Raw genomic sequence first — 13,404 nt, 5'->3', positions numbered from 1 at the left:
GACATTTAATCCTAAAAAGCAAAAATGCTCCTTATTTGTCAAGTTAATATTTCTCTTAGAAATTAAATCTGAAACATGGGATAGCTAAGCCCTGTGAACTCCTAGCTAAAAAATTTTGGAGAAAAGATTCTAGAAAGAATATCTTTAAATGCATTCTCCTAATGCTAAAAGGAAATTAGTATACAAAGGAAGAGTAAATTGGTATGGAGCTTTTCACTGCCAACTTCTTGAGAATTTCCATTTAATACTGCCTTGAATCAAGCACCAGTCTGGGTGCACTTCAGCACATTTAAAACAGGAAGACTATGAGCTCTGATAGCACAAGCAATAATGCAGAAAAGGTTTTAAACTTACCTGAGAGGCAGAGTTATATCTCACCCAAAGAATACATAAATAAAAATAAGCTTATTACAAATGTAATTATTCCACAACAGAACTTTAAGGACATCATCAAATTAGGTGACATTTAATAAGTGACATTTAAACTTGAAAATGTAGTTCATCTAATTATATTTTCCATTTCTATCACTTCATTTCATGGTTTTCAAAGTCACCAGGTCCAGAAATTAGAAATCTGACCTTTTGAAAGAAAGGATATGATTATTTTAACAAATAATCCAATGCTGATTTCTAGTTCCAGTTTTTTAAAGTAACTATGAAGGACAATAGAAATGAAGAGGAAAAGTTAAAATAATTTTTTAAATTGTAAAGTAGAAATAACTGAGATTTTTCTACTTAAGTAGAAAATAGAATCTTACTGATAATCCTAGAATAACAAGATAGTATAATAAATGATGCAATCATGTTTCTAATCTTCCTGATGTAGGAATTAAGGGGTTTCAAAACAGACCTTTCTGTCTAATAGCAAAGCTACAATACAATAGATAGTAGATTAGATATGAAGCTAGGAAAAGTGGGATTGAAATTCCATCTCTCACACTATCCATGAACAAGTCAAAACCTCAGTTTCCTAAATATAAAAAGAAGTTGGAATCAGTAAGCTCTAAAGTCCCCTTCAACTATAAACATATAATCTTACGAATCTATGAGAAGGAAATCATTCAAAGGTCCTGAGGCTAGAAAGAGGTCCAGAGATTATTTTAGCAGTCAAGTAGGTAAAATATGATCTCCATTTTAAAGGTAAAGTAACTGAGAGCCAATGCAATTAAAGGGATTGCTCAAGGTCAATGGAAGGGGTAGAACAGGTTAAAAAAAAGGGGGGGGGGCGCTATGACTTTACAAGTTATTGTAATTTTGAATGGTTTATTTTAAATAATTCAATGTAACATTTATGCTTACATTTTATCTACCATACTTTGGATAAAAATACTCAAGATTGTGAAATATAATTAATATAGAGAGTTTCCTAGCTTGAAAGCAAAGTATCAAGCTGGTCTTTGTTATATTTATACAGATAGAAACTCTGTGGTAACATAGTGTAATTCATTCATATTACCATTCAATGTTAGGATCAAATAAAGTATATTTCTATAAGAAAAAATACATTTAAAGATAGAATCAAAACTGGTTCAACTTTCACAACTGGTTGTTGTTGTTTTTTAAATTTCACATGTATTTTTTTACTTCAAGTGTCTAAGAATGTCTATTAAAATCAGGTACCATTTGCCCACATGAATTTTGAGCCAGATATCCTGGAGAATGAGGTTAAATGGACCTTATGAAGCACTGTTAATAAGGATAGAAGAGGTGATAGAATTCCAGCTAAGGTGAAATTCTAAAAGATTATGGTGTGAAAGTATTGCACTCAATAGGACAGCAAATTTAGACAAACAATGGCCAAGGGATTGGAAAAAATCAGTTTATTTCCCAATCCTAAAGAAAGGCAATGCAAGGAATATTCAAATAACTGAACAACTGTGCTCACTTCACATGCCAGAAAGGTTATACTTAAGATTATTCTGCAGTTCAATCTTCAGCAATTCTGATAATTACCATCTGGAACAGATGGGTTTTTAAAGAAGTAGAGGAACCAATGACCAAATTGTCAACATTTTACAGGATTATGGAAAAAGCAAGGGAGTTCCAGAAAAAAAAATATCGCTTTACTGCAACACTAAAGCCTTTGACTACACGAGTCAGAAAAAAATGTGCTAAGTCCCCAAAGAGATGGGAGTAACAAATCATCTTATTTGTGTCCTGAGGAACATATATTTGGGCCAAAAAGCAAGTCAGAAGCAACCACAATAAATATTACAAAGCTATCTAGTCATTTCCTCAAAATTTAGTTTAATAATAAGATTTGGATGCATACATATAAAGACTATAATAGCTGTATATTGAAGATGTAGTAAAGAACAACCCACAAGATGATTTTCTGCTTCTACATAACATTGTATTTTCATGTCAGGTTATGACATTTAAAAGATTTTTTTTACTGCTTATACACTAATACAAGGCTCAAAGTTCAGGTTCCAGATTATCAATTGATGAATAGATATTTTTTTTATCATGATATTTTGTATTTTTGAAAGTAATAATTACATGATAGTTTAAAATGTGAAGACAGATTTAAACTCTAATATTAAGCCACATCATTAGAGTATTCAAAGTATTGTAACAGCATGAGATTCTCTCAAAAGGGAGAATCCTCAGCTGTCCTGTACATCTAGGAGAGAAAACAGGAGTTGCCTAAATCTACTGCTTTCATGTCCCGAGACTGCTATTGCTTGTTGACATGATTTGGAGGAGTTAGTGCTATGCTACCATGTCTAACTACCTGTTAGAAATCACAATTCACACAGTAGAGAACTCAAACATTTCTTCACTATCACGATTCCACCCCAATCCTGTCCTCAACTCAAAATTAATCATCTTCATTTTCTAAACATCCCAGCTGTCCTGAATTCTTTATGCCATTTTTAGTACTGAATGTAAAGAATCTAATTCTTTTTGCTCATGCTCCCCCAAGCTGGCAAATCAGCCTATATCAACTTCCCAGAGCCTCCCTACTTTTATCTTGAAAGATCCCATATCAAGCTCATAAAGCTCCCTTTAAGAGATAAGTGCTTTTAATAGATGTTCATAATTCCAAAATATTTAACTGATGATATTACAATAATATAACAGGAATTTGGGGACAGATAGGCCAGTGCTTAAGTAGGCTGGTTCTGTCTGGAACATGGTTACTGTTTCTCATAACTTATTCACACCTTTACTTTGAAACTCTCAGATTCTCTTAAGAGTTCCAAGTTGTTTTTTTCTCCACTTAAGAATTCACTTAAAGTAAGGTAAATTTTTAAATTTTTAAGATTATTATCTTAGAAAATTCTGAATTTCTAAAAATTGAGATTTACATAGCGAAAAATTAAATAATTATTTATTTTGCAAAAGAGATTTTCGATAGGATTCTTTTGAAAAGCATTTGATGCATTCAGAAACTTGAAGCAACTTGAATTGGAAAATTTTAAATTCACATTACAAATTTTTTTCTGGTCACCGTCAACTTTTTATACCACACCTTTTATTAAATCAAGTAAAAATAGGCACATCATTAGCTAATTTGAAATTTATTACTTCTATCTTCTCTCTGGCACTATTAAATAATTTCTGAAATATGTAGAATGAAAAGAATAGAAGGAAAAAATGGAAAAGAAACAGAAGAGTTTGTATAACTAGCAACAGTTCTAAAAGGTAATTTCCCCTGGGTTTTGAGAAAACTGACTATAAGTCAAAAGGTTTTAATTTGGGTTAGGGTCACAACAACAACAGCAATAACATTTTAAAGTGTTTATAAAAGACTTTCTTCACAAAAGCTATGGGAGGTAAATAATGAAAGTAATATCCCTACATAAGACATCATAGGATCAGGAATTTAGAGTTGAGAGGGTACTTAGAAATCATCTAATTTAACCTCTTAATTTTACAAGTAAGGACTCAAACCCAGGTAGATGGTGTTCTTTTTAGGGTTAGCTAACAGCACTGGATTTTGACCTGATTTTTTCCTGTAACTCTAAATCCATGTTCTTTCCACTATATCATGAGGAACTTAAGTATCTTAAATGATTTGGCCAAAGTTACTGTCAGAATTTGGATTAAAATTCAGATTTTCTATATCTAGCTCCAGAAATCTTTCTACTTTCCCATAAATGCCTTTACTCATAAAGATGTCTTATAAACTAGAATATGATTACCAATATATAAAGTCTAATATCAATGTATTGACACAACCAAATCAAAATAACAATAAAGAAATCATTACCAATTGAAGCCGAGCGCATTTGTCTCATATGAGTCTCTATGATGTTAGGGTCTCTGGAGCTGTAAGTTCCCAACTCAGGGTAAAAGTTGGACCCAATGTCATCTGGAGGAATGTGGATGCCCTCTGGATAATTTTTAGCAATTTTAGGATCCCAATGTGGCAAGATGGGATGATTCCAATGTAAATATTTACCATCAAATTGTGGATTTCCATACCACGTATAGTAAAACACATGAAAATTATAGTTAGGGGACGGAAACTCTTCCATGTTTATCTCAGGAACCACTGGAATTTTTAGGTTATTGGCAGCAACACTCTTTATATTCTTGCTGTGTGTTATGCTATCATCCCTGGCACCATTTGACATGTCAGGTTTAGTTTCTAAGTGGACTTTGCGTTGGCGAAGTTCTGGTAGAAGGTCAAGTCCAAATGGATCCCCAAAAACAGCTCTATCAGGTCTCAAAGTTTTCAAAGCCATCATCAGGGAGCAAATAAACAAAATAAAAAGTGACAAAATGATGCACGTTCTTCTTCGAAACCTTGCCATGCTGACATTATTTTAGAATCCAAAGTAATAAATGTCCAGCTGCAATTTATTAAAGAAAAAAAAATTAGCAAATAATATTAATGATACTTTCCTATATAATCAAAAATTTAAAAATATATTCGTTAATATTTACACATAAGAAACTCAGGAAAAATTATGTAAATACTAATTTAAATATCAATTTTGATGAAGGTCTGAGCCTTATACTTTATATGAATTGTAAAAATAGTCTGGAGTTGTCATTTTCATTTAAATGCTAATCAAATGTAGTCAGGATAAGTGAAATCTATTTACCTTTTTAAATATAAAGTTCTACTAAGAGAGAAGAAATCCTATTATCCATGTATGTTAAAATTTCCCAAGTATTCTTTTTAACAGGAAGATTTAATAATTAATTAACAAAAACTACCTCTAGGTTAATTAAGTTTGTATTCAAAATTCCACATCAAATGGATTACTCCATTTTTTTCTTCTAAAGAACAAGAGTTTTTACACACTATAAATTAAATGCTGGTATAGAATATGAACAACGGAAACGACAGCCTTTTAATACAAAGAGGGGAAAAAACAGTAAAAGAAAGATATTAGTTCCTGACTCAATGAAAGTCTCAGTGAAAATCATTCCTAAGAAATGGTAAGTATTAAATGTTCACAATTTAAACTGTTAATTGGAGGGGCAGGTAGGGGGGAAGGGAGGGAAGGAAGTTAGCTGATAGCGCCATTTTGGAAACTGCAATTTTGTTTTTGCTGTAGAGATTTACAAAAATATATTTATTCACTGGTTATCTAGTATTTAATCATGTATGTTCTAAACTAAGAGAGAAATTAAGCACTTGATTACCTGCCTTTAAGCCCTGTTTGCTTAGAAAATTTAGATAAACAACTAAAAGAAGACATAGCTTCATCAATAAGTAAATTTTCAACTCCCGATCCACAATTGCCACCACCTTAATATAAGTCCTTGTAAGTTTAAACTCTTTTATCTAGAATTCTTCTACCTATATTTTCCATGGCCAGGCCTGGGCCTGATTCTCCTTTTGTGTAGTTGGCAAGGTGATGAGATTACTCAGTACAGGAGAAGTCGAGCAAGGGTTGGAGAGGATATCCTTCTCATGTGATGTTCACAATATTCCCATGAAGCAGAGATACTGAGAGGTAGAAATAGAGTCAGTGAAATTATTTCTTATGATCACATGGCTGGTAAAGCTCAAAATCAAAATTCAAATCCAAGCATTTTCTGCTAATAATTATTTTTTCCTAAGTTATTTTAAAGGGCTAAATAAATAGCTAGCATTTCTTCAGGAAGTTAATTAAACATTTTCCCTCAAACCTTACAAAGTAAAATGGCTGTACTTTTCTGATACATTTTTGATGTTACTGAAAGAAAAAAAGAAATTCTACAAAACTAATCTATATGCAGCTTGTGTATGATGATGTACAGTGTTCCACAGTTCATTGTATCTTCATCAAGAGTTCCCTATGTTAATGAAATCAGATATCAGAAACTAGAATATGCTACTGAAATAGAAAAAAGAAAGAAAGAAAGAAAGAAAAAAAAAAGGCTGAGGAGGAATAGACAAGAAATATCAATGAAACTAAAGAAAAAAAATATTAAGCCAGCCAAGGCTAGTACTATACTTTCTCATTCTGAAGGGATTATGGTACTGAATAGATGTGATAGGGCTTTTTGATAATTTCAGGTCACTTAGGATAACCTAGTAGAGAGTACTTGAGGAAACAGCCAAAAAAGAAATTAAATAGCTTTAGGAGGTTAAATGATTATTTTCTGCTAAGAGTAGAATGCTAACCACAAAAAATAATGTCTCACACTGTGACCTTTTCCTGGTTTAAGATAGCAATAAATGTTACTTAAAATTATCTTATCTCACCAAAATATATTTGATTTTTCATTTGTTCTTACTAGTTTTGTCCATATCATGACCTCCAATTCCTTGACTCCTCAATTCTTTCCCTATCTAGAACTCTTGGTAAACCAATCAAACTCTAAATTGTCCTCTTTTCTTGAACCCCTGCCCTTTGTCATTTTACCAATTATGTCCTGCCAAATCCTAGCCTTGGATCATCCCCACCATTTGCCATCTTTGTTTTTACATGTGCTACTTAAGGAGAAAATCACACAACCATTCTGATTGAGTGCACTAAAAATTTGTGCTAAAACCTCAAATGGGCCCCACTGCTGATAAGCAATCCTTCAGTACCAGCCTTAACAACTCACTAATCCCATTTTTAACAACACTTCCTTGAGACCTTTTCAATCCCTCCTCAAACCTCCCATTGTTCCTCTCTCACCTTTTCAGTTGAGAACTTTGCTTCATATTTCACAGAAAAAAAATGAAGTTTTTAGATGTGAATTCCCTCTTCTGTCATCTTCCTCATCTTATATATCACTCCTATATTCTTTCTGCCACCTTCTCCCATTTCATATATGGTAAGGTGGGCTTATTCTTTACCTGGGCTAATTTATTACTAAGGAGTTGCAGTCCATTTCCTCTCTTCCAACAGATTGCCCTCCTTATTATCCCTACTTTTATTTCTTATTTTCAATCTCTCCTCATCTGTAAATTCCGTGCTATCTCCTTGGAGATCTCAGGATCAGCCAGAGTCAGGATAAGCAAAAGTCCTTGGTCTTTCAGGGGGAGAAGTGAAGGAGACAAAACTGCCACAAACTCTTCACCAACCTTCCTTCTCTTTCTCCTGCTACAAAGTGAGTCTAGCTGTCTCACAGCACCCTCTAATCCCTCCTACGATTATCTGTATACATCAAAACATCAAGCCAGCACAGAAAAGTGAGAAGGGCCATTTTTCCAAACATATGCTAATAGTCATTGTCCAATAGGTAATTAGCCTTAAGTACTCGGTTGTCTGATTCAAGCACACCTTTTGAGAGTTTCAGCCCTTTACACTCATCTACGGGCTCAATTCCCACTTATAAACATGACCACATAGCTCTCATTCTCAAAAAAACTTCAGCTTATCCTTCCATACCCACTATTGTTCTATATCTCTTCTGTCTTTTGTGGCTAAACTCCTTGAAAAGATTGTAAACAATAACATCTTCCACTTTTCTCCCTTCATTCTCTTCTGAATCCTTTAAGATCTTGCTTCTGTTATTATTCTACTGAAATTGATCTCTCCAAAATTACCAATGACAGTTTACCTTAACTTTTGTCTTGACAGTGGACTTTGAAGATTCTGGAAAACTGAGGCTGATGACTTTATACTTCTCTTAAATCCAATTCAGATGAGAGTCAAGATATCACTTGTGATGTCAATGGTCCTTTTCAAAAATGAAGGATAAACAATAGTTAAATCCAAAACAATGTTGATATGTTGCTTATTTGTTGAATTTTCTTTGATCAAATTATCTGTTTTTACATTTTTGAACCACCTATTCTTTAGGCTAATTATATAGAATCCAATTAATCTTATGGCACTTATTACATTACAGTCAATAAAAGATGTATTTAATGTTTTTCTTAATTTGAGGGTTTGGTATGCCTTAAAACAAATTCATGTTTTTTTTTTTTTTTTGGTAAATGTATTATTAAATGCTTAAAACTAGGTACAGTACTTTCTATTCCCATTTAGTAGTCACTATAGATCTATGATAATTTAAAAAAAAACTTTTATTCAGGTTTTTAATTTATTCTTTTAATTAAATCTGTCAGGATCCTAAAAGGTATATGAGTCCCCAGCTATTCAGGTTTTATTATTTATTTCTGTGATTTTTCTTTAAATAGATACTATGCCCTTTGGTGCATACATATTTATAGTATTGATGATATACTGATAATATACATATTTAGTACTGATGTTTGTATATTCTTTCATTTCTGTTTTTTAAAATTGGAACTTTTGCCCTTCTCCAGTGTTGCCCTTCTGTATCAATAATCTTTTAAATAAAACTCACAGTGTTTCAGTAATCCACTCTTAATCCACTCTTACAATTCTTTACACTTCCTTTAGCATTCAAAAATGAAGCTCACCTGGACCAGGGAACTTCACTTCATCAAAGGCAGCTTAGGGCTCTCAATCTCCCTACTTTAAGTTTTATATTCCCAGCAGAATATAAACTCCTTAAAAATAAAAAATTAAAATATTTTTGTGTTTGTATCTCAAACCCTTAGAAGGCATATGCACAGAGCACATATGCAATGGATACTAAAAAAAAAAAAAGTTCATACAAATTGAGAAAAATTAGTGTGAATGACAGCCATGGCACTGGGATAGTATAAGAATATAACTATGTCTAGGTTTAATCATGGTGACACCCACATGTGCAAAAATATTTCTTTGTAGCAGTCCTTTTTGTAATGGCAAGGAACTGGAAATTGAGTGGATGCCCAATCAAATGACTGAATAAGTTATGGTATTATTGTTGTATAAGAAATGATGAGCAGGCCGATTTCAGAAAAGTCTGGAAAGACTTACATAAACTGAACTAAATGAAGTGAACAGAACTAGGAGAACACTGTACACAATAACAAGATTATGTGATGATTAATTATGAGGGACTTGGCTTTTCCCCAAAAAATGCAGTGATTAAGGGCAATTCCAATAGACTTGGGATGGAAAATGCTATCCCCTCTTGAGATAGAACTATGAAGACTAAAAAAGCATTGAAGCAGCCTTTTCACCTTTTTTTCCGCTTTTGGTTTGATTTTTCTTGCACTGACAAATATGGAAATGTTTTTAAAATCTGAACATATTTAACATATATCCGATTGCTGTCTTGGGGAGGGAAAAGGCAATGGAAGGATGGAGAAAAAATTGGAATACAGAGTCTTACAAAAATGAAATGTTGAAAACTATCTTTGCATGTATTTGAAAAAAATAAAATACTATTGAAAATTAAAGACTATTGAACTACTCGGGGGGAAAAATGGAAAAGAGGAAAAAAAAAAAAGGAATCAGGATGGCCTTGCTCTGGAGGTTTACCACTTAATAAGAGCATACATGGAAAACAATCAAAATGACTAAATAACTTCTATAAGTAAATGCATAAAAGCACATTTATTAAGCATTTAAAATGTGCCACCATCTATATTACCTGTTGGAAACACAAATATAAAATGAGACAGTCCTTACCAGGAAGGAGCATAAATTCTACTTAGAGAACACCCATAAATGAGTGGTAACCAGAAAAGGGTCACAAGGGTGGCCAGTTGATTCATAGGGCAGTTCATTTACTTGGCCTTTTCAAGAATAACATTTATTTATTTATTTATTTTTATTTATAATAACTTTTTATTGACAGAACCCATGCCAAGGTAATGGTTTTTTTTTTTTTGTTTTTTTTTTTTTTAACAACATTATCCCTTGCACTTGCTTCTGTTCCGATTTTTCCCCTCCCTCCCTCCACTCCCTCCCCTAGATGGCAAGCAGTCCTATACATGTTAAATATGTTGCAGTATATCCTAGATACAATATATGTTTGCAGAACTGAACAGTTCTCTTGTTGCACAGGGAGAATTGGATTCAGAAGGTAAAAATAACCTGGGAAGAAAAACAACAATGCAAATAGTTTACATTCATTTCCCAACATTCTTTCTTTGGGTGTAGCTGCTTCTGTTCATCATTTATCAATTGAAATGGAGTTATGTAATGGGCTGAGGCTTGAGATGATGCATTGAGGTCCCAAGCACATGAGGCTAAATAGTAATTGGACCATATTCTATTAATATATAAGCTTGGAGAAAGAATGTCCCCGCCCACTCTTTGTGCAAGTCCTGCTGTGTTGTATAGGAAATGAGGATTTTGGTGGGTGGAGGCAGGGGAGTGAAAAAGGAAGGGGAGGAGAGATTGCTTGCTTTTGCCATTGTGATGACCTTTCAGCTCAGATCCCCCTCTGTTGGCTGGCTTCCTGTCACAGCTGCCCATATTGCTATGGCAATCCTTGTTCACCTCTTCACTTCAATAGAGATTGAGGATTTTTCCCTTAGCCTGAGTTCCTGACTCCGGCTGATTTTAAATACGCAGTCATTACAGAGTTAGGTCTCTTTGTCAAAGAAATCCACTTCCATCAGAATACATCCTCATATAGTATCATTGCTTAAGTGTATAATGATCTCCTGGTTCTGCTCATTTCACTTAGCATCAGTTCATGTAAGTCTCGCCAGTCCTCTCTGTATTCATCCTACTGGTCATTTCTTACAGAACAATAATATTCCATAACATTCATATACCACAATTATCCAGCCATTCTCCAATTGATGGGCATCCATTCAATTTCCAGCTTCTAGCCACTACAAAAAGGGCTGCCACAAACATTTTGGCATTAATGTTTTAATTAATTTAATTAATTAATAATGAGGAAAGAATTTATTAAATACCTTTATTTAATTAAATTTAATTAAATTAAGACAACTCATTTATTCTTAATTTGCATTTCTCTGATCAATAGTGATTTGGAACATTCTTTCATATGAGTGGTAATAGTTTCAATTTCATCATCTGAAAATTGTCTGTTCATATCCTTTGACCATTTATCAATTGGAGAATGGCTTGATTTCTTATAAATTTGAGTCAGTTCTCTATATATTTTGGAAATGAGGCCTTTATCAGAACCTTTACCTGTGAAGATGTTTTCCTAGTTTGTTGCTTCCCTTCTAGTCTTGTTTGCATTAGTTTTGTTTGTACAAGGGCTTTTTAATTTGATAAATCAAAATTTTCTATTTTGTGATCAGTAATGGTTTCTAGTTCATCTTTGGTCACAAATTTCTTTCTCCTCCACAAGTCTGAGAGATAAACTATCCTATGTTCTTCTAATTTATTTATAATCTCGTTCTTTATGCCTAAATCATGAACCCATTTTGATCTTATCTTGGTATATGGTGTTAAGTGTGGGTCCATGCCTAATTTCTGCCATACTAATTTCTAGAAGAATAACATTTATTTGATTATACAGTCCTGATCAAAAAGAAAAAATAAAAACAAAAAACTGAAGCTACTGGGGAGAGATGGAAAGAGAAAAGGGAAAGAAGAAAAATGTCAAGATGGACAGATCAGAGAGCTAAATGGTATGTTTTTGAAATGGTGTATATTTAGGCAGGCTTGTGGCAGGGTAATTGAATCTGTTTGTGTTCAATCAAAAAAGAACTCTTTATGCCTGCAGAGGACAGTGAACTTCTTTCTTGCTCCCTCCATCTAACTCCTAGCCTGGCCTAACTGCAGGGGAAAAAAAAAGTTATTTGGATAGTTTTCCCCATAGGTTTCTGTTAATTGAGCTGTCTAATATCTATGGAAGACATTAGTCCTGAGGCAGACCATCTGATGATGCTAATAAATTTTTGTTAATCATTAGGCAATAATTAACAAACTCCCAAACAGCTATAGGTGGCACATCAGACGGGGCCTAGAGATAAGAAGACTCCTTTTCCTAAATCTTCTTAAATCTGACATGACATTTACTAGCTATGTGACCCTGGGCAAATCACTTAACCCTGATTGCCTCAGTTTCCTTAAGTATAAAATAAGCAGGAGAAAGAAATGGCAAATCACTCCAATATCTTGGCCAAGAAAACTCCCAAATGGGGTGATGACACAATGGAGTTAGACACAACTAAAAATGACTAAACAAAAAATCCAGTCATATGCCAAGTAAATGACAAAGTAGAACACTGGGCCTAGATGACCTGGGTTCAAAGATGATGTCAGACATTTACTAAACCTGTCTACCTCAGTTTACTCAACTATAAAATGGGCTATAATATTCAATAGCACCTACTTCCCAAGGTCATTGTGAGAATCAAACAATATAATATTTTTGAAGCATTTAGCATGGTGTCTGGCACACAGTAGGTATTTAATAAATTCTTTCCTCATTATCCCCACATTGCCCCCCACTCTTAACCTCACTTCCCTTCCTCTCCATCCCAATAAGCCTTAACCCAAGCCTATCATTATTGAAACCTGTTATGGACCAGAACTCTGTACTTGAAACAAGGATTCTTACAACAAGGTGTTAAGTCAGTAGAATTGATAAGACAATGGTTTTCTAGTTTAGCATGGTGATTAATAGTTCTCTAAGTTCAATATGATTGAATTAATCTTACAACAAATAATGGTTCCCTACTGATATAATGAATGGCTTATATTCAGTATACTGCATATAAATTGGGACATACTCAGCCTGAGAAGGGGCTTGGAGACAGACTCAGAGAAGACAGAGGCCTGGAGGTGGGAGCTCAAGCTCTTGGAGCCAAGAAAAGACATTCATTGTATCTCCCACCTTTGTGGTGGCTGGAGGTTGGAGCACAAGCCCTCGTACTGAGAGAGATGTCAAGACAGAAACCGTCCTGGTAGTCATCCTGCCCCCCTCCACAGACACGAAGACACATTCCGGAGGACCTCAAGAAAGCTGGCCTGGTACTGTGAAGGAAATAATAAAGAATTTGGACTTGGCTATTCTCCTGGTGATTACTCTGCTGAAAAGAAGGCTAGTCCAAAGACTTCTAGAAAACTAGCCAGAACATACAGAAACCTCATTCTCGGTGTTTACACTATTTCTCTTACTCCAATTCCATTCAATCTAGTCTTCACAATAATTCACTGGAAAACAACCACACCTCTTCTAACTTACATCTTTAGAATGTATGCTCAGTAGGTAACAAATTTT

The 13,404-nt window shown here is 33.9% G+C and overlaps 1 protein-coding gene across 3 annotated transcripts in view; it reads right to left on the bottom strand.

The window, feature by feature from the left end:
- Nucleotides 1-13,404, bottom strand: part of MANEA (mannosidase endo-alpha) — a 93,956-nt gene that overhangs the window by 60,181 nt on the left and 20,371 nt on the right. For 2 of the 3 annotated variants that reach the window (XM_051997414.1, XM_051997415.1), the window contains exons 2-3: nt 7,945-8,064; nt 4,220-4,805 (exon numbers count right to left, since the gene is read on the bottom strand). In XM_051997414.1, coding sequence (XP_051853374.1) covers nt 4,220-4,766 — 547 coding nt within the window. In that variant the 5' untranslated portion in view covers nt 4,767-4,805; nt 7,945-8,064. Of the gene's footprint in view, nt 1-4,219; nt 4,806-7,944; nt 8,949-13,404 lie in introns of those variants that run through there. The other variant, XM_051997416.1, reaches the window with a different exon arrangement.

Source organism: Antechinus flavipes, chromosome 4 (assembly GCF_016432865.1).
Source record: "Antechinus flavipes isolate AdamAnt ecotype Samford, QLD, Australia chromosome 4, AdamAnt_v2, whole genome shotgun sequence".
Classification (NCBI taxonomy): domain Eukaryota; kingdom Metazoa; phylum Chordata; class Mammalia; order Dasyuromorphia; family Dasyuridae; genus Antechinus; species Antechinus flavipes.
The sequence above is the reverse complement of the archived record's forward strand: the minus strand, read 5'-3'. Positions and strand labels throughout refer to the sequence as shown.